The sequence below is a fragment of the Perna viridis genome, chromosome 3 (assembly GCF_037379345.1).
Source record: "Perna viridis isolate PV_CMFRI_1.1 ecotype Kerala chromosome 3, ASM3737934v1, whole genome shotgun sequence".
Taxonomy (NCBI): Eukaryota; Metazoa; Mollusca; class Bivalvia; order Mytilida; family Mytilidae; genus Perna; species Perna viridis.
In genome coordinates this window covers 3,581,204-3,603,140 of record NC_142447.1, presented here as the reverse complement: position 1 = coordinate 3,603,140, position 21,937 = coordinate 3,581,204, and the positions used below count along the sequence as shown (strand labels likewise).

General features: G+C 32.2%; 1 protein-coding gene across 1 annotated transcript; it reads right to left on the bottom strand.

Annotated features, from left to right (window-relative positions):
* Positions 1-1,363: 1,363 nt before the first annotated feature.
* Positions 1,364-21,724, bottom strand: LOC148620693 (E3 ubiquitin-protein transferase MAEA-like). Its single transcript, XM_088574396.1, has 9 exons — positions 21,647-21,724; positions 19,625-19,807; positions 14,138-14,341; positions 11,861-11,983; positions 10,595-10,671; positions 10,110-10,221; positions 9,006-9,139; positions 8,012-8,207; positions 1,364-5,837 (listed from the first exon to the last, which is right to left on the bottom strand). Exons 1-9 carry the CDS (start codon positions 21,683-21,685, stop codon positions 5,736-5,738), a joined length of 1,170 nt encoding a protein of 389 aa, XP_088430522.1. The 5' UTR covers positions 21,686-21,724; the 3' UTR covers positions 1,364-5,735.
* Between the last annotated feature and the right edge of the window lie 213 nt (positions 21,725-21,937).

Genomic DNA, 21,937 nt, shown 5'->3' with positions numbered 1-21,937 from the left:
ATAACATTGAAAAATCGCTTTCCAAAGGAACTTTCATTCTTCCAACATCAACTCATTTTTATCCAAGTAATGATCAGTGAACGAAAGTACACACACTTTAGGTTCATTCATAAAAAAATCCTTGACAACATATTTTTGTATAGTGGGTATATTATAAAGTACAATATGAAGGAGACGCCATTCAGTTGTTTCTGTTCCTAGTAATATCATAAGTCATTACATGTATGACTGAACTAACGGTTATGCATTCCAAACTTTTGGATAAGGGTAAAGACCTACATATTCGCGGGCGTTCTTATGTTTTTCAATTTGCTTGTTGGAAAGAGTCCATAAACTGTGCCGCAGTGGCACTGATATACCGCACGTGACCAGGAACAATCAAATTTAGGTCTGTAATTCATGATGAAAAGCTAATCCACAAGTTGTAGACGATGTTCCAAAATGTTTAGACTACCGTGAACCTACAAATGAATAGCGAACAGACGGACAGAATAGAGAATTTCAATACCAAAATCAGTTGTTCCCAACATGATTAATGGGTAAGAAAATCTGAACAGAATATGCCTACATAATACATTATACAAATGCTCTGTTCTTCATTTGGTCGTGAAAGGCCTTTCAAAACTTTTATCAATAAGTTCCAGAAATCTTTAAAAGGTCTAACATTCACATTTTTCGCAGTTTATTTGCAGTACAATTCAAATAAACAAGAAATAATTGAAACAACATTTTTGATTTTAAAAAATGGGAAAAGGGGAGGGGTGTTGTATTCAAGTACCCACAGAAAAGTAGCAACCTCTAGACTTAGGATTAGGGAGTGTGTTAGGACAAGAATTGTCTGCATTCATGCCACGATGTCGGTTTTGTTATATTTATTTCTTTCAAGATATATTCATGTATATTAAATACTTGGCCGAGTATGAAAAGTATGAAAATTCACGTCAAGTCGGGCAATGATTGTGAATGTGCACATTTTCACTATTTTTCATCGAATGTCAGGGAATCAAATAAACGACGACAGTATTTTTAATAAAAATAGAAAAAAGGAAAGGTGAAAAAGAAACTACACACATGGCCCTAAATAAGCAACCTCTAGACTTTGTTGGACCAGGGAGTGTAACAGAAAGTCGTTGATTGGACACAAATTGTCCTCATTCTGACCTATGAATATTTGGACGAGGCCTTCTGTAAATAAACCTGATTTCTACAGGGACTTAATAAATCAAATATACACTCCCTAGTTGTACCAGATATTTCTCACTGCAGAAAAGTTAAAAAAAAACTACATCCCCTCCTACATGTACCGATATTTCAGTATTTTGGTTGACACCCTCAACATTAAGAAAAGATAGTAGTTCTGACAATGTGTTTAATATTCTTTATTGGTCGATGGAATTAGTATATTATGTCCAATACAAAATGTGTCTGTTCACAAATACACACATTCAGCCAGAAAATAACACCACAAACAATCACCAATGCATTACAAACAGAGCACATAAAAAAACATATCTACAGTACAGTCCAGTCCAGATGAAATTGTCCTTTTCCACTCACCAAAGCAGGAGCTTAAAAAAACTACCAATTAAGTTGCCCACAAGTGTGCATTGACAAGAATGCACCGAGACTGTAGTGTATTACTGACAACTTAAAACTTGTCATAGTTTCGTACAGAACAACTTAAGAATCCGGTAGTTCCTATATTTTACTGTTACATCAACAGATTTTGGTAATTTACTTAGCTGAAATACACTCAATCCACATTAGAAACCACCCCTTTGCTTCTTCCATGGCATATCTAGGATGGTGAAGAAAAATAAAATCATTATCATTTAAAAAAAAAAAAAAATGGCTTAAATTCACACCCCATATTTTGATTTTCAATAATAGAACCAGCCAATTACAACTTTTCACCTTGATATCTCAGCATTTATATTTGTGTCATGAAGATTTTCTGTGCCTTTTGAATACATTTCATCAATAAAAAGTTCTTCATTTTTTTGTTCTATCACCATCTGCCTGATTCTTACACAAATCTGTATTTTGCATTAAATGTCTTTCTGGCAACATTTTGGAGTTGGATATACAAGTTATATGTAATCTCAAAGTATTTAATAATATTGGTAATTAATGCAGTGACTAGAAATAGTTTTACAGGGAGGTAAAACAGTGAACTTCAGGGAACAGAGTTGGTCTTCCCTTGATAGAATAACTACTAATATTACACCCAATGAACTGCCTTGGACAACTAACAAGATTTTAACTTTGTATTAATTATGCTGCGTGTATTTGAATATAAAACTGCATGTCTGATAGAAAGTTTAAATATCCTCCCAATTAATTAATTAATTATCTGAGACAGTTCATAAGGTAATGGCCATTCAATCAAGGAAAGGCCAACTCTATTCCCTGAAGCTCATTATTTCATTGGCTGTAAGATTAAATGTCACAAATAAATGGGGATTTAAGCAGATAATTTTTTCAATGATCTGTCCTTGCAGATTTTCATGTACACATGATGTAAAAACCGAGAAATAGACCTGAATAGTTAATGATTTTTGGGACAAAAAATTAAACTAGTGATTTCAATTTTCATGACAGTACACTGTATTTTAGCTGCAAAATAAAGGAAAAAAATGAAATAAAATTATATTCCAGTAGTGAGTACTTAATTTTAAAGGTAGAAATTCTTATATATGAAAATGACATTTCACACCATTCAAACAGTCATTTAATGGGACTACACAGAATATTATACTATACATATAAAACAAAAACATATTGAAGCTGAAGGAATATTTTTCTATGAAATAGATGAAAACAGTGACAAGTACTTGGTGACAAAAAAATCTCATGTTCATGTTTATAAACTGTAATGGCAAGAAATTTTCCCAAAATTCACTATATTTATGAGGTTCTTAGGGAGGCACATAGATATAAAGCCTGCAAAACTTGTTTCCAAATATCACGGTGTTTTATTATCTTCAAATCTCTACAATGTCAAAAAACTTCATAAAAAGTTATTATTTAATTTTAGAAAAAAATTAACAAGGTTTAAAGAATTTCAAAGTAAGTATATACATGTTAACTAAATGTGTTAATATCAAGTATTACATACATATTAATGTTTGTTTTAATAAAATATAGCATAATCAATTGCTCTGAGGGAAGAAAATCTCTGTAATCTAAAAAAGAGTCAAAAACATTTTGGAATTCTTTGTTAAAAAATTCCTTTTTAATATGGTGTTAAAATAAACTATGATTTTACTCTAAAATGAACAAAAATGTTTGCCACACCCACTTTTCAAAGTTTTGACAAATATCTAACATTTTGCCTCTTGACAGACTATATTTACACACCTGATATATTTTAGTACCATGGCAATAGACTTGAAATAAAATCATACAGTAAGAAAAGTTAATTAAAAACATGTAGAAGTTATCATTAACAACATTGACATCTTTTTTTAAAAACTATTTTTCTAACAGCACATATTAATGTAAGAACATGCAGTCAGCACAAATCACTTCCTTCAAAATAAGTTCTAAGTACTCCATAAATATATTCCAGACTACACTTCAGGGTAAATGAAGGTCCTTCAGTAAATATGTTTAGTACAAAAAGTTGAGTTCAAAGGTTATAAGAATTACCCATCAGCAAAAAACATGAATCAATAGTATTTCTTGCCTAAAAAATGCACACACAAAAATTGTCAACAAATTGCATAATTTTCCTATAAATTCTGTTATTAATAGCACTAAATAGCCTGGATGTTGTTTACAAATTTACGTTATGTAATCTTGTAGTTGACCAAGAATAACAACATTTCAAACAGTACCAAGAAAATACAATCAAAGATATTCAAATGAAAGCCTAAACCTGTTAAACCTTCTTCACTAGGGAGCTTACCCTACCGGTGCACCTGGTCCATGCTCCCAGTTTTTACTGGTGTAAGAGTTGCTCATTTACCTCTGTTACTTTGTATGTATTATATTAGTTACTTTATGTTCTTTGTTGTGTATGTCTGTTTTCCAAGTTTGGTCTTTGTCCCTGCATTACATTCTTTTGATTTCCACTAGAATCTTGGTTCCCATGAATACTCTTTCCTACAAAATCCATGAAAATTTAGAATCTTGCTCATAAAAGTGTAAGATTTGTGGGTGGTTTTTGGTTAAAATTGATATTTTTTTTGTGAAAAATACTAAATTTTAAATATTTACCAATACATCCAAAGTTTGCTTTTACATAAAAATCTCCTTGGTAATGCAGGTAAAAAGTCAAATAATTGCTCCCTACATAATTTTTATGCAACCAACAAAAGAATATTTTATCAATCAAGGTCAGAGATGTCAATTTGACAGTTCTTGTTAATATAAAAAAAAATTTCTTGAAATAGTTTTCTGCTTGAAAAGGTTCAATAACTAAGATGCTTACCCTTATTTGACATTTTAAATAAAGTCATGATTTCTCTTGAAAACTTGGAACCTTGCCAGCATTATTGAGTTGACAATTCTGTGTCACTATGACAATTTTTTAAAGCAAGAAATTCATCAATAACCAAGCATTCAATAGATTGAGCATACAATGTCAAGGGCACTCTATTAATGTTCACGGAACACAAAAGCCAAGACAACATTAGGATGAAGACAGAGAAGAAAGAAATAGAAGGTAAATATGTAATCTACATTAATCCTTTTTCATATTCCCAACTTTAACTGTATAATTTTAAGCAAAGGGAAGTAACTTTCCAACCTGACAGAGTGGTTAATGTGGTTCATGTCCCATTAGAGCAATGGACAGTACACATGCATTTAACTTCAAATTCAAATATTTGATTTATTAGAGCAGCCTTAAAAAACTTGGATGCTTATAAATAATTTATTTCAAGCCATTTAGGTACATGTACTTTCTGTAATAAAAATAATTTAAATTTTCAAGAAAAATGTAAGAGACTGCCAACCAAGTTGTCATGTGTTGGTGAGTTATGTCCCTTTGAAAAAAACATGCAAAAATGGATTGCATTCTGTTAATATGAAAAAGGACTATTTAAAGAAATATCCTAAAACATTTACAAAACAATTCCTTTATGGTGAAATGGTAAGGGTATTGAGGTCCTTGAATTCTCTGTGAGTTTTCATTATAATGATAATCTCTGAATGAAATATGGGTTTCAGATATTCTATGAATGAACACATATAGACACTCCTTAAAACATTCTGATATCTTTTGATTTGCACAAATATGGTATTTACCCATCAGAGTACACAATTTCATTACTCTATGATTCAGACTGAGTACACAATTTTAGTACTCTATGATTCAGACTGAGTACACAATTTTAGCACTCTGTGATTCAGAAACAAAATGAACACATAGTTAATCACATAAGTTTGTCTGAACTTACAAATATAATGCTTTCATAAACACTGGTAGCATCAGTCTGAAAATTTACCATCTACTTCTCCTAATTTTCAGGCTATTCATTGTTATCCAGATGCATTTTATTGATATATGTTCACATATTAGAAAACACTGCGATTTCATCATTTAGCAAAAACTTAAAAGAAAATATCTCAAATTATAGAAAACAAATCTGTTGCAACAAGATCACATTTACAAAACCTCTTGAGTCATCTACATGGAATCTTTCTTCAATCACATGACAATATCACATGACTAAAGCCTGTTTCTATCTCATATATGGAATTATTTTTTAGTTCCATGACAAAAGAAGTCACATGACAAAAACCTTTTCTGTCTCATCTATATGGAATATTTCTTTAGTCCTTGGACAAACAATTCTTCCATCATTACCAACAGCCATCTCATTTAGGGACTGAAAATAAAAAAATAAAAAATTGCGAATGAGATTTACAGTTTAGGGCACAGTAGGTTCTTCCTAGAATTTCACATGATTACACAGGCATATACTGTTAATGTGATTCAACCTTCACATGAATTTCACATAAAATTCACCTAGCATGAATTTCATATAAAAAGTTCACATCAATTTCATGTAAAGGTTTGTTTCACTTTGTTTTGTATATTTCAACAGGCTTTGCCTGATTTTTATTGTGCTAGCTCAGAGAAGCAACAGCCCACAGGTAGACATGTCATCCCACTCTGACACAATTTTCTGAATCCCAGCAAACCAGATGTCACTCTATCTCCTACATATCAAGTGTTTGGTGGAGAAGCAGTCACTACCAATTTAATATCTTTGGTATGACTCAACAGTGGATTGGACTCAGGACCTCTTCCATTCCAAGCTAACAAACTACCACAAGACAATAAAGATGCAGTAACTTCACATGAAGAAAATTCTTTTTTTCTTCAAAGACAAAAACATTCTTATTTTCAGCCATGATAAGTTTTTTTTCTCACTTTTAAGACAAGGATATTCTTAATTTAGCAATGTGAGATTTCCTTCTCTCACCAGGTGAGAAACAGGCACAGTCTATGATGTCACAACAAAATCATGAAAATGCTTTATGATGTTTTTGTCAAAATAAAGAAACAGTGGAAAACAGGACATTCTGAATTAGCATAACACTAACAAAATTAATTCTACAAATGAGAAAAGAATCATACACTGTCAAGACTAGGAAATTTCTAATATTTTTATACTCTCCTTCTTCATGTTCCTGATTTGTCATTCAAAATATGGTTTTACTACAAAACATAAGTTCCTGATACTTAAAATACAAAGTAACAACATAGAGGCAATCGACCCTGGAAATACAGATTCAAAAAGACTGATCATATACAATAGGCTATGTTTTTTTTATACCAGTTTCTGATCCCGTTTTATACTGAAAACTTTAGCATACCTACTGAAAGGACTTATCAGATATTTTTGAGTTAAAAAGATCACTCAATCTGCACAAAACAGATTATTTATCTGATGCAACTACCTGTATTACATGTCAAAATGATGCCATAAAGTATGGTTTCTATGTATTTCTCATTACTGTGTACGTACTAATTTTTGCTATTTTCGCAGTGGATAGAAAGCCGTGAAAAATAGTACATGTGATATTGATTTTTAACACTATATAACGCTAATAATTTTTTTGAAAACGTGAAAGTTGATACCAGTGAATATGTTCACTTGACAGAATCCGCGAAAATTAGCAACCGGGAAAATTAATACATTTACAGTAATTTCTTATGAAATAAGGTTAGTAGGTGGTTTTCAGATCTGGACATATGACCAACATGTTTTGACAAACTAAATATCTTCTCAAAAGTTTCTTGATACAACAATCCTTTATGGCTGGAATGTTCAACTTGTTGTGGCATGTACTTAATTCTTCTACAGAAAATTAAATGAAATCAAGTGTTTTCCTGGATTTGGTCAAATTTACACATTTTAACCTTATTTTGTACTTAAGTTTTCATATTATGCATGAATGATCTTCAAAAAAAGGTTTTTACTGGCAAAGTTAGCACATATTTTACTATAAACCTTGCAATATCTTACTGATTGGACTAGATTTATTTTCAGGGCCAAAGTTGATATCAACCGAACGTACAAATTTAAATTCATTCAGTCTTCCTGAATAATCTAGTGAAAACACAGCACATAAGCACAGACCTAAATAGGATATATAATATTCTACTGATTGTTATATAGATAGCAGTGTTTTATAAAATGTTCTCAGGGTAATAAATTTTGATAATTCACACTGTGAAGTAAATTCAGTAATTTCCCTCTCGGACTTTCTCTCGCCAAAACATTACAAATTTGATATCAATCAGCCAATCACAGAATTTAAAATTCATGTTGAAAATATCGATAAATTATGATTATCTATAAAATGAATAGGATAATCAATTGGTTATTGTGAATAACCAAAATATGATCACTCGTGCCAAGAACACTTGAAGATTTAACTCGTGAGCGGAACAAGATCTGCACACTAACTCTAGGCGTTCATTGGCACTCGTGATAATATTTTGGTTATTCAGTCTTCCCAATTAATTATCCTATTACTATATTTAACTTACATTATAGCCATACACATGACCATTTGGTAATGCCATTGGTGGATTGTGTTCATTCAGCGGTTGTCCAGAAATAGCACAGATAAGTTTAGAATTGGCACAATGAGAATATGGTAAACTCCTGCCAAGCTCATTCAGTTGATTGTTACATACAGGACAGTCTGTATTCCTTCTGTCTTGATGTTTCTTGTAACACATACTTTCAGGATTAAGGAAAATTCTAGTCTTTTTTTTTAAGATAAAGTACTGTGAAAGTACATATATCAGTGGGTATCAAATTTTGTGGTTTGGGGAAAAGCACATGTACATGGATTCTTTAACTCGAGGTTCTGAAGATCCTGTCATACAATTTAAAATAAATAATCCTTTTCCTTGGGAATCAAATTTCGGGGTTTACCTCAACCATGAAATCCATGAAAATTGGTACCCAACAAACAATAGTGCTTTCACAGTATTCCATTTGGAAAAGTTCAATACTGTTATGTAGTGCTAAGTTTATCTGCAGTATAATTTCCCATAAAATCACAGCATCCTAAACTGAAGGCCACCCTATTTTAAGACAAAATTTATATTGTAAAAAGATTGACCTCATAAAAGGAACTGTGGAATAATTACCTGTAATAAATGGCTGAGGAATTGGGTTGTAGTCTTTTTATTAGTACTTTTCCTTTCTTATACCTGAATGGTCACTTGTCAGTTTTAATATAATATAATTTCAATCTTTCAGTTAAAGGAGACATCGGAGAAAATGTTTCCTAAATAGCATCCATAAGTGTGAGTAATTTAATAGTTGAATAAACTTATATACTTACTGTAGATACAGTAAGATAACAGTTCAATCATCCTTTTGTCATCCCTTTCTTGGTTCTTGATTAAGATAAAAGTGGGCACAGATAAATTTAAGAAAAAACAAATGAGATAGGACAAAGTACTATACCACCAATATTTGATCAGAGAGGTATAATAAAAGATTAACCACAAAATATCTAAAAGATACGGCGTTTTTAATGCTGAAAGACCTGCTTGTAGTGTGATTGTAAATACTGAGTCTGTATTAAGTTGGTGAAGTTTAAAATTCTCGTATCTAAACTGATTAACTAACTCTATCCAGCAGTTCTCATGCAGTAAATCCTACAAAAGTAAGTAATACCCACATTAGTAAGCCCATATGTTCATAGCTACCAGAAAAAGGGTAAAGGTGAATGTAAAGATCAATTCTATTTAAAATTGTTAAATACAATAGCATGTACAAGTCAACAATTTACATAAGTTCTGTAAAGATTTCTAACCAATGGTGAAATTTACAACCATTTGGCAAATGTGAGCTTGTTGCATGGTGGCCAGCCTTGATGGGGAGGAAAGCCTGATATTCCAGGCTGGGAAATCAGTGAAACCCCTGGGTTAGGGTGTGTGAAAACCTGAATACTTGTGAGAATCAAACACACAGCAGTGTAGACCTCATGAGAACAAGTCCCCAGCCTTATCCACTTGGAAACACTCCCCCCTAAAATTAAATTAAAATAAAAATTTCTGTTTTCATGCATCACTTTGTATCCCATTATCTCAAAAACAGTTAATGACAGAGCAAATTTGCAGATAATCATCTCCTTTCCAAGCATGGAGTATACACAGAAACCTGACTAACCTGAATGCTTTAGGGACTTTTTGCCAATATTATGGCAGGTGTTAAGTTACCAAGTTTCAAATGATTAACCAGTACTAAAATACTGTAATGCACACTCAAATGTTTTGCAAATGCAGCTGACTTAAATAGAAAAAATGCTCGCTAAATTGATACCCCCATTCCCTCATTCAATAACATCCACCTTTTGACCTCCATATTGATCTGGATCAAGATCTAAAATAGGGGGGTGCACAATGGGAATATGTAATAAAGATTCAGTATCAGTTTTATTCAATTCTATTCAGTGGTGTAGGAGGAGTAATTGATAAGAGATGAGTACCCCCATGTCCCCAAATTCATAAATGACTATGTCAATGTTTTGCTAGTGTAAAACCTCCAAATTGATTTGAATTAAAACCTTAGATATTTTTACCCTAGAGATAACTAAACTAACATTTCCTAACAAATATGTCAAACCTTATATGGTGAACTTTCACAAGCACCAGGGTATGCCAAAAGTCCCATAACTCTTTGTACCTCTGCTAACTTAAGGTCATCATCCAAAGCAGAAAAATGTTTTCTTGCATGCCTGAAACAATATATGTTGCAAATTCTGTTACATGAATGAAGAATTAAGGCTGTTCAGTGTAGCAAAATGTCCAGATTTATCACTTTCAGCCAATTTTTTCAAATAAAAATGTTTAAGGTGGGCCTTGTAAAACAGGGTCAGTCATGGGTACCAAAAAGACACATATTTTTTTTTTTGGCCTTACAGTAGCTTGTAAAATTCTATTTCATATGATCCATTTCAATTACAGGATGATGATGTTGAGTTGGTCTTTTTTTTTTTCATTTGGCCTTGACCCCTGACATATTATTTTCACCTTTGGCATTTCATTTTCATTAGGCCTTGATGACAAGTTGTTCCTTAATGGTATAAGTTTGATTGTAAAATCACTTACTTCACAGCTTCTAAGCACCTATTGTTTTTTACATGTTCTATGAATTCTTGTTTCCTCAGCTTAAATTCTAAAGTGCTCTACAAAAGAAATGATAAAATTGTTTAAAAACATTATCACAGGTTAAAGTATGAAATTAAATCAGAAATTCTTTAATTAAGGAATAGTTTTAATATTTTTTACTGCATGTAGTGTTCTCCCCAGGATTTTTGGATAGGGCTGTATTCAGCATGTGAAACACCATTAAACATGCCACTTCTTATTTAATGTATTATTATTTAAAAATTGATCTGTGTATACAAAATGTACATTGCTGTTTATATTTTTCAGAATTATTCATAGGTAAATATTTTACCCTTTTTCTTCAATTGCAGTAATTATAACTTTAATTCCATTTTTTATTTTTCCTTTTTATATTTAATACAAAAATTAATAAGATATTTTTTTCAAATTATGATAAGTTATTCTTCATAAACACTTCCTCTAATTCATACACACCCAGTGTTCTTCAAATTTTTGCTGACAGCAGACCAATTAGAAATTATAAATTTTCATTTGTTTTGGGGCCTCAGTGGCTCATTTGAATGTGATATTCATCTGATTAAGAGCATTCTCTATTAAACTATTTTCTAGTCTTAGTAACTTTCAATATATTTATACAATTATCTAATCAGGTACATGTAATAGACTACTCTGGTCTTAAAATTAATGTTGCCAAAAATTTTGAGGAAGTCAGGAGTGTGGAGCCATGAAAAAAGAAAATATAAATCTTATTCTTGCTATTTGTTTTGTTTGTTTGGCTTTTTTTTTAAAAAATTATTATTATGTTAAAAAGAACTTTATTCGCGACAGAAACCCCATATCAAGTCCATATTTGTTCATCATGCCTGTGGTACTATTTTTTTTTACTATTTTTAGACTTGAGTAATTTTACTATCTATTTCTGAACTGATTCTCCCGCCAAAAACCATGTGCTCTTGATACACAACAACATGGCAATGTAAAATAAAGACGGCCATTTCCCTTTTTTCCCTCAAACTCAACAGTGCAGTGTTTTAAGGGCTTGGGGAGAACACTGTGCATGTGTTTTATGCTTGAAAATAACTTGATATGCAATACCCATATTTTCTGTCTTGTCTTAAAAACTGTTTTTCTCTATTTGTTCTGTAGATATGTAAAATGCAGACCACATTTTTAACTATTGAAAATGCACTAAATCTGTCATACCCATGGAAAAAGAATACAATTACCTTATTATGTAAATATTACCTTCATTTTTCTGAGTTTATTCTTATTTTCATAGCACCATGAAAGACAGGGACTAACTTCCTTCCTTTGTAAAGACTCTTCAATCTTCTTTGAGGTGAGAAAGAGGTCAATATTTGTCAAATCCTAAAATAAATATGAGAGTCTGAATTTCCATTTCAGGTTAAAGAAGATGTTGCACAATTCGTCCTGCTAAGAATATCCCCACCAAACCATTTCCTTTGAACCTCGAAAGGCAAGACATGGTACAAGTCATCGTAAATAAGCAGTATACCAAGTACCTAAGCATTACCTCCAATAGAAGCTCAGAAATCTGTTGCAAAATTTCCATTATCCACCTAAAAAACTACTAGGACGATTGGTAAACTGGAAGTGGAAGAGCAACATACCTGAAATGGGGAGGCACGGTACAAGTCATCATGAGAAAGCAATACACCAAACATCTAAGAATTTCCTCAAATAGAAGCTGAGAAATCTGTTACAAAAAAAGTGTAATTTATGGAGTGAAAGACGGACAGACAAGTCACAAGGTGATTGCAATACACCATACACTATAATGAGCAGGGTATAATAGCATTGAAAAACATAAATCAGAACACAAAACTCAGAAGTCATTACATATGAAACAATTCTCGTATGTTACAATGCACGTTTGCCTTAAGTCAGCTCTATTCAACAAACCAAATATTTATGATCTATACTTGTGTTATTTCAGAAAGGGGTTACCTATCATATTTCTAAAAAAGACCTTTAAGAGAAAATTCTTTCATTCCTAATGTGTGTTCTTAAGACTGATATTTTCTATTAAAATGTAACTTGTATATTTGCTATGTTTGGAAAATCCATATTAACTTCTCTTCCGATTTTCACACAAGCTACTTTACAGTACGAATCAGACCAAAAAAAAAAATTAAATAATTTCAGGATATTGATGAATACCGTCCTTTCAAAATAAGTGTTGTAATTACTTCAGTTCAGACACACATCATATCATAAAGAAATATTACTCATACAATTGAAAAACTACAAAGTATTTTCTTTTGTATCAAAGACTTGTGAACTAGAGGCTCAAGAAAGCCTGAATCATTCACCTGGTTAATCATTTATTTATTTGAAAAACTTGAGGAATGAGACAGGCTAAGTTAAAATTAACTGAAATGCAGGTAATGCTTTTATAGATGACCTGAACCAGAATTTTGCTAAAAGCAAGTTTTCAAATTATTTTTAAAAAACTGTCTTCTGACCCCTAAGTTTCGTTTCTAGTATAGGCAGCCATATCTATTCACAGATTGAAAAGCACAATACACTGAAGAACCAATATGCTAATTTTCATTAAATGATCTTAAATGGTTTAGAACAGATTTTCAAAGTTGTACGTGGGAAAAAAATTTAAGAACTGTTTCAGGAGCCGTAACTCCGTACATCAGTAGACTAATTTTTTTTTTAATTTCAGCACTGGTCTGTCTCATGATACTGAACAATATCACCGCTGCAAAAATTTTGCTAAAGGCAACGGTTTTTGAGTTATTTACTAAATCTGCCTTCTGACCCTTATGTTCTATTATTAGTTTCAGTGGCCATTTTTTTTTCACAGATTAAAAATCCCAACATTCATGATGTGTGGGATACCCTAAGGAATAAATATGCCAATTTTCAATGAATTCTATACAATGGTTTTAGAGAAGATTTTCAAAGGTGTACATGTGAAAACAAAAATGCTTCAGAATCTATAACTCCTACATCGGTTGACGAATTGTTTTGAACATTTCAGCTTAAGTCCATCTCATTACGTTGAATAATATAACCCTAAACAAATTTAGCTAAAGGTTACCGTTCTTGAGTTATTTACAAAAACTGCCTTCTGACTCCTATGTTCTATTTTCAGTAATGGCAGCCATGTTTTTTATGGATCAGAAATCCCAACAATCATTTTGTCCAGAACACCCTTTGGAACAATCATGCCAAGTTTACATCCTGTCGGTCTTGTAGTCTCAGAGTAGAAGATTTCAGAAAATTTGTCCATGGCGAGGACAGACAGCAAGTGATGGCATAAGCTCATAAAAGATTTAAGTATCAGTATGTATAACAATCAGGCAGTTGATAAAGCACAGTATGGAATAATTCATCACTTTAGCTGTTTAATTTGACTGTATGTTCAATCATAATCAAAGATACCGGTATGTAATAAACAAGATTTTCCATATCATTTTGGTATAATAAGTTGTAAATGCACTACAAAGGAATATTTCAAGACCAGATAACTCTTAAATACAAGTTTACCTCTATCTCTGATTGTTGAGCAAGTTTAATGGCGGTATTGTAGTATCCGGCTCTGAGGAAGTATTCCACCAACATTCGGTCCAACCTCTTCTTATGCCAGAGTGGTTTGGTATGAGGATGGAGTAACTCGGCCTCTTTAAGATGGTCCACTCTTTTTTTGATCACTTTGGCAGCATCTAACTCTTCATTGATACTTTCATCAGCCTAAAATTAGGAGTACAGTACCAGAAACATGTATGAGTAGACTGACAATAAATACATATATTCAAATACATGTACATGCACCTTAATAGCTGCATAAAGCACTCCACAGTTTAGTTTAGTTTCGCACTTTTGGCTAGGGATGAAAAATGACATAAATGGAAACCGGTAGTTGCTATAGTGATTAAAAATGAAGAATCTATTGTTGATAAAACATTTTCTGAAAAAAGGGGACTTTTAAAAGTATTTTGCAATGTTTTATATATATTCAATGTTGAAGGGGTTTTTTTTTCAATGACAATTTGACTTCATTGTGAAAGTGAAAGTAAGTCAATTTTTCACCATGCTAAATTTAATAAGTGGATTACAAAGTGAAATAGCTCAAAATCTAACCGGCGATGCCCATATGAGGAAGGGGTTTTTGAAGGGAAAAGTTTGAACAGTTTCAGGGATTGACATAAAAATTTCAGATATTTTGCGGGAAATTTGATATTTTTAAACCTGATTTTATGAACTTTTTTGCAAATTTTCGCATATTTTTGCATGGTTTCTATGGTAACCCTATATGCTGTGGGTAATTTTTTTCCAGAAAATTTTTACTGCATCCTGAAGGCCTTGGCTTGAGCTATTTCTAGATATATAGATTTACAGATGCTTTACAATTTTTTAAAGTGATAAATGTTACAAAGCATCAGATTACAAGACCAAAATTAGGCAGTTCTACAATACTGTGGAGTGCTGGCTTAAAGGGAGCTGCCTATACCCCTACACATTTAAAAAATTGCTTTACACCTTAGAAACTAGTGTTTTTATGCTATGCTTTGATACAAGGGTTAAAACAATGTAACTTATGGTATGGACCTATGTTGTTGTTAGCTAATAAGTCCCTAGCAACCAAGTATGCAGATTTTTTGCAAAGTTAACAGAACAATCATTGAACTAATTCATGTATGAATATGGCTCTTGCCATCACAAAGAATGAAATATATTTTTAAAAGCTAAATATTTGCACAGGTTACATGTAAAATAGTTAACCGGGCAACTTTTAAGTGCACAATAAGCAAAGGTTTAATAACCTCAGACCTGGAGTGGGCTTTTTAGTATTTGGTTTTCAGTTCATTCAGATTTCTGTGATTTTTCATGTGATGAGCTTCAAATGCACTATTTTGGCATAAAACCTGTGTTAAAAGCTTACAAAACCCCAAATTTAGGGTTTATAAGTACATATGGGTTGTGATTTTGTATGTTTTAAGTGGAAATTTTCATCTAAAAGATGATTATAGCAAAACAGTGAAATGCATATCTGTACTTAGGTATAAGGAAAGTTCTCCACTAATGAAGAGGAGATAGCCTAGTATGAGAATGCCTCTAAAATTGTTATCAATTGTCCAATTATGATAAATTTGGTATCATTTTACTCGTAAGAAGGTAAGCTTTCAAGAAATAACTAGAAAATTACAATATTTAATATTGCATTTTGCTTAAGCCAGCACTCCACAGTTTAGTTTAGTTTCGCACTTTTGGCTAGGGATGAAAAATGACATAAATGGAAACCGGTAGTTGCTATAGTGATTAAAAATGAAGAATCTATTGTTGATAAAACATTTTCTGAAAAAAGGGGACTTTTAAAAGTATTTTGCAATGTTTTATATATATTCAATTTTGAAGGGGCTTTTTTTTTCAATGACAATTTGACTTCATTGTGAAAGTGAAAGTAAGTCAATTTTTCACCATGCTAAATTTAATAAGTGGATTACAAAGTGAAATAGCTCAAAATCTAACCGGCGATGCCCATATGAGGAAGGGGTTTTTGAAGGGAAAAGTTTGAACAGTTTCAGGGATTGACATAAAAATTTCAGATATTTTGCGGGAAATTTGATATTTTTAAACCTGATTTTATGAACTTTTTTGCAAATTTTCGCATATTTTTGCATGGTTTCTATGGTAACCCTATATGCTGTGGGTAATTTTTTTCCAGAAAATTTTTACTGCATCCTGAAGGCCTTGGCTTGAGCTATTTCTAGATATATAGATTTACAGATGCTTTACAATTTTTTAAAGTGATAAATGTTACAAAGCATCAGATTACAAGACCAAAATTAGGCAGTTCTACAATACTGTGGAGTGCTGGCTTAGCAATGCAATATTTCACAGGTAAATGAACCTCTAATTTCAAAACATAAAAAATAAAATGCTTAAATGCACAGGCTTATCCAAATGATTGATCCTGAACTCCCTTACTTCACTGCAAATTCCTTTAAGTGTTATATATGTATTTTATGAAAAGCAGAAAAAATTGAAAACTACTCAGAAAGCAGTATAATTCAATAAATAATCAAGAAATATCATTTAGCATTATAACTAAGTGAATACAATGCAACTTTTTCCTCATTTTTCTTGTTGAAAAGGTTTGGATCCCCATTAGTAAATCTCTGAATTTTGCAATTTTGTTATTCACAAAATTGAATAATAAGGCCAAATAAAATTATACCTCTGTTTCTTGTCAGAAAAAACTGGGTTGATAGGTTAGGACTTTATTTTATTTACTTACTTTTTCCCAAAAAGTTCATAGAAAACAACTTCAAACAAGAGGCTCCCTGAACTCCAACGAAATTGTCTGACAATTTTGACTCCATGAAGACTTTGGTAGGACTTATCATAAGGATCATTTCATCAATTAAAAGTTTCATTATATCTATTATAATTTTCAAGATATTGACTGAAAAATGCAAAAAACATAATTTTTTGCCTTTTAAGGGCAATAACTCTTATATGGAGTTGTGTGACTACTTTGATCCCTAAAGACTTTTGTAGGCCTTATAATAAGAAACATTTCAGCAATTGAAAGTTTCAGTTTATCTATCATTGTTTTCAAGATATAGGCTGAAACTGTAAAAAAAAGTTATTTTTTCCCATCAAGGGCAATAACCCTTATATGGAGTTGTCTGACAACTTTGATCCCTTGAGACTTTTGTAGGCTAGCATTCCACAGTTTCATTTAGTTTCGCAATTTTGGCTAGGGATGCAAAAATAAATAATTGAAAATTGATGGTTGCTATGGTGATTATAAATAAAGATATTATTTTATTTGTTGTTTTTTTCTGAAAAAGTAAACAAGGGCAAGTGTTTGGCTATGTTACATTTATTTTCATTGTTGTAAGGAACTATTTTCAATGGCTGCCTGTCCAACATGTGAAAAGGAAAGTAAGTGAATTTTTTACCCTGTACAAATTGGTGAGTGGAATTGGAAGTAAAATAGCTTAAAATCTAACCGGCGATGCCCATAGGAAATGTGACTATTCAAAAAGCTCATTGTCCAAAGCAAGAAAATCCGAAAAAAAAATGTTTGTATTTTTCGCGGGAAATCTGTCATTTTGAAGCTTAAAGTGGGTATATTTTTGTCAGTTTTTATGCATTTTTACATGATTTCTGTGTGGTTTCCATGGTGACATTTATTCTTGTGTTTTTATTTTTTTCTCTAATAAGTTCATGCATTGAAAAGTCTCTTTTATTAGCTTTAATTTGATAAATACATGTATGCACGGCTCTCAATTTTTTTACCAGTGAATCGCCATAAGGAAAACACAAACAGAACAAAATATGGCATAGGTTACAAAACTATGGAGTGCTCACTAGGCCTTATAATAAGGATATTTCACCATTTGAAACATATTGGCCAAACCTAACGGTTTTCAAGATATATGCAAAAAACTACTGTACGAACCCTATGTTCTATTTTTAGTAAAGGCTGCAATGTTTTTTATCCGATCAAAAATCCAAATGGTCATTTTGTTAAGGATACCCTAAAACAAAAATACCAACTTTCATTGAATTCTGTATAGTTATTTCTGAGGAGAAGATTTTTGAAAGTAATAACATCAAAAACAGCAAAAATCATCAAAAAAAAAACTCCAACATCGGTCAACAGATTTTCACCAAAAATTTGACCACAGATAGATCACATCATGCTGAATACTTTTACTCATGTCAAAATTGGCTAAACCTAACGATTTTTCCATATCATTTTTATATGCAAAAATCTGCTGTCTGACCCCTATGTTCTATTTTTAGTAATGGTGGCCATGTTTTTAAACCAATCAAAAATCCAAACAATTATTTTGTGCAGGATACTCTAAGGAACAGTCATTATAAGTTTCATGCAAATCTATTCAGTAGTTTCAGAGGAGAAGATGTTTGAAGAAATTATTAACGACAACGACGGACGCTAAGTGATGGCAATAGCTAACATGGCCTATGCCTATGCCTATGGCCCTGTGCAGGTCCAGGTGTTAAAAGAATAGGCCTGCAGCAGCGCTAAACTTGTCGTAAAAAGCGACTAAATAGTGCTCAGAACCTTAGCCGGGGGCTAGGGCGCTCTGCCCACAGAGCAACTGGGATGTGTGCCCCAGGTGGTGGAATGGGGTACCCCTAGCGTATTATATGCTGGGGTTGTCAGGCTATAATATGGAAAACCTGACCGCAAACCATAGTGGTGCACCGTGTTGGGAAAGATGCCACGTTCCTCGCACGTTAAAGAACCCTACTGTGGTATTCTCCCGGAGTAGGAACCATAGGGCTCCACCACAGAAAGCTAAACTGCCTGACCCTACCCACCTCTCCCTATTTCCAGTGGCAGTCAAAATTTGTCGACCTTATTGTCCTTGTGTCCCATCCCTTTTTCATTTCATCATCATTTCATGTTCATTTTATCATCAATTTCATGTTCATCGTCTGAATATAGCTGAAATATTGCTGCTCGGACGTTAAACCCCAACAAACGAACAAACACGTGGCCTATGGCCAGGTGAGCTAAAAACATCTTGTTAACCAACCGGACTTTGTGGATAACTAAAATTAACTACCATCTGTAAAATGTCTGGTCTTTTGGTGGTACTTTTTTGTTGTTTGTTGGGGGGTCAAGGCATGGGTCGCTTGGGTAACTGGAAAGAGGTATAATTTTATTAAATACAATAATTTGTTTCTTTTAATGAGTCGGATTATAAATTTAAGGAATAATTCAGGGGGGGGGCATGATGTTGTTCATATTTTACACATGGATTAGCAAGGTATAAAATACAAATATGTAAGCCAACCCATGTGTAAATGAGTACATACCATTTTCTAACGTGAATTATTTCTATTCTAATACATGTAAAATGACAAATAAGACTATTTCTGAACTGCCCAGGGGTTGATATATTTGGTAATATATCTTATGACATTTGAAGGACGTGATATAAGAATCATTCTATCTGCATGTCAATAAGCAGGAACATATGAACTAACCTTCCTCTTCAACAAGCAGAGTTTTTCCACCATATTATCAATGACTTTTGAAACATCTTTGATGCTTCTCTTTTCATCTAGACAGGACTCTATATCACTGCTCGCATTATGAACATGAGAAATTTCTCTGTCTATTGTTTTCTGTGCAGCTCTGAATTTCTTGTTTAAAATTTCATACGGTACCTACAAATATTGTTGTACCATATGAACACATCTATTAAAATTACCCTGTATTGGTATACATGTTTATAATATGATTATGCCAAACTGAACAGCAGTTGTAACATACTTTTGGAAGTTGGTTTTGGATTAAAGAACATACATAATCATAAACTACATGCTCTAAATCGTCTGAGTAGCTCACTTGGAATAATAGAAATCTTGTGGCCATACTATCTGATTACGCAGAATGATAATTAAATCATTCCATTTATAGAGGCCCAACCAAACATGATTGGAGAAATCACAAAGATCATTTCATCTACTAATATTTCTTTCTACAAAGTTTTTCAAGTACAACTTGAATCAAATGGTGATAATTATAGGCCTTTCCATCATGATCATTCATTAACTTTCCCACAATTCAAGTCTGCTTTCTGAATATAATAAATGCTTTCAGAAATTAAAGTTTTCAGCCAAAAAGGATCATAATAAACAACTTGTCCACCCCAAAATTGCCCCAGTGATGAGAAAGTGGAATCCTTAATCTGTCTAAAGGTTTCAGAGATTTTTGAAAAATGATGACAGGATGGTTGATGGAAGAAGATAAATGACTAATGGAAAGTGATGACAACAGCTCACATAGCCCCTTATTCAACAAAAAAGTGGTGATTGGTTATTGTGAAAATAATTTAATTTTGAATTATTTTACATTTTCGTAAGAAATGGGGGGTAGGTAACTTGTTTTAAATACTTCTTTTTTGTTTGTTTTGGTAGAAAGAAAAATGTAGTATGAACATGAAGCTTATATATCCTAGAATGGGAAACTTGAGGTTTTATTTCAATATTCACAATACTTTTTTTAGCTATGATTATTTAAAGTCAAGTTGTTATTGTTGATTAAGTAGATATGAAATCTTGTTCCCTGTCACGTGATATGAGATTTCAGTTAGTTGCAAATCTCTTGTACACATGTATTTAGGTCCATGATATAACAGTGCATATCACATTTTTTGTCATTTACCATAAATTGGGATATTTTGGCGATTTTCAGTTAAAATATGCATGTTTAATTTTGGTGCTTTCAAAATAAAAAGTGCTTTATAATTTCACCCAGTGAAAACAAACAATCCTTTATTATCATATCCTAAACAGAATGTTTGCTAATTTTACCATTTCTTTTGAGATAGTAATCAATTAACCACAAAGATATATGTAATTAGTAAAAGTTTCTTCGTTTTGCAAAAAAAAGTTATAAAACAATTAAAGATATGTACCATATATAAAATGCTAGCTTCTGGACATTATCACTATTGTTGTCAGTAAATGTTTGTCTGTAAAATAAATCTTTAAAACTGACCAGTTTCCACTTTACTTACTTTTGTCTGCACCATTTTGGCATTTAGTACCCCAATATATATACTGGCTGTCAAAATTATCACCTACGTTATATTTTGGTGTGTTTACTTTTGGCACTTTTCGGAGAGGCACCAAGTAAATCAAACTAAAACTACCACCAATGAAATACATACCCCAATTTACAATCTTCATTTATTACTTTTCTCATAAAATAGGGGACCAAATATGGCCCTTATTGACTACGTGCTTTAATTCCAATGGACAAGAATGGTAATAATATTACAGCTTTGAAAAAAATAGAAAACAGAGACTTTCCCATCATTAAAACAATCGAATAACTTTCACCACAGTCAAAACGGATCTTCTGAAACCAGGTTGCATTTGATCATACGTTCGCTTTCTACACATGGAAAAGGTTATTATATTTAGATATTCTAGTAAATATATTCGACAAATTTATTTGTAATATAGTTTTAACACCTAGGTTTGCAAAGTTAAACGCACTTTTAATGTTGGGTGTTCTAATGCCTTTATGTCAGCCATCCTCAGATCGAAATGAACTGGTTTAATATGTCTACAATCTTGAGCAAAGGACGTAAAGGCAGACTAGGGGGACCAGTCGAATTGTTTGTCAACATGGGCGTTCGAAAATATGTCCTAGGTGCTTTGGTACACACAATACTAAATTATTATGTGTAATTACTCTGTCCAATTACTATTATTATTATCAATAATAATAATTATTGCAGGGACATATAATACGAATATATTGTCCTCAGGGGTTGGAACTCCATT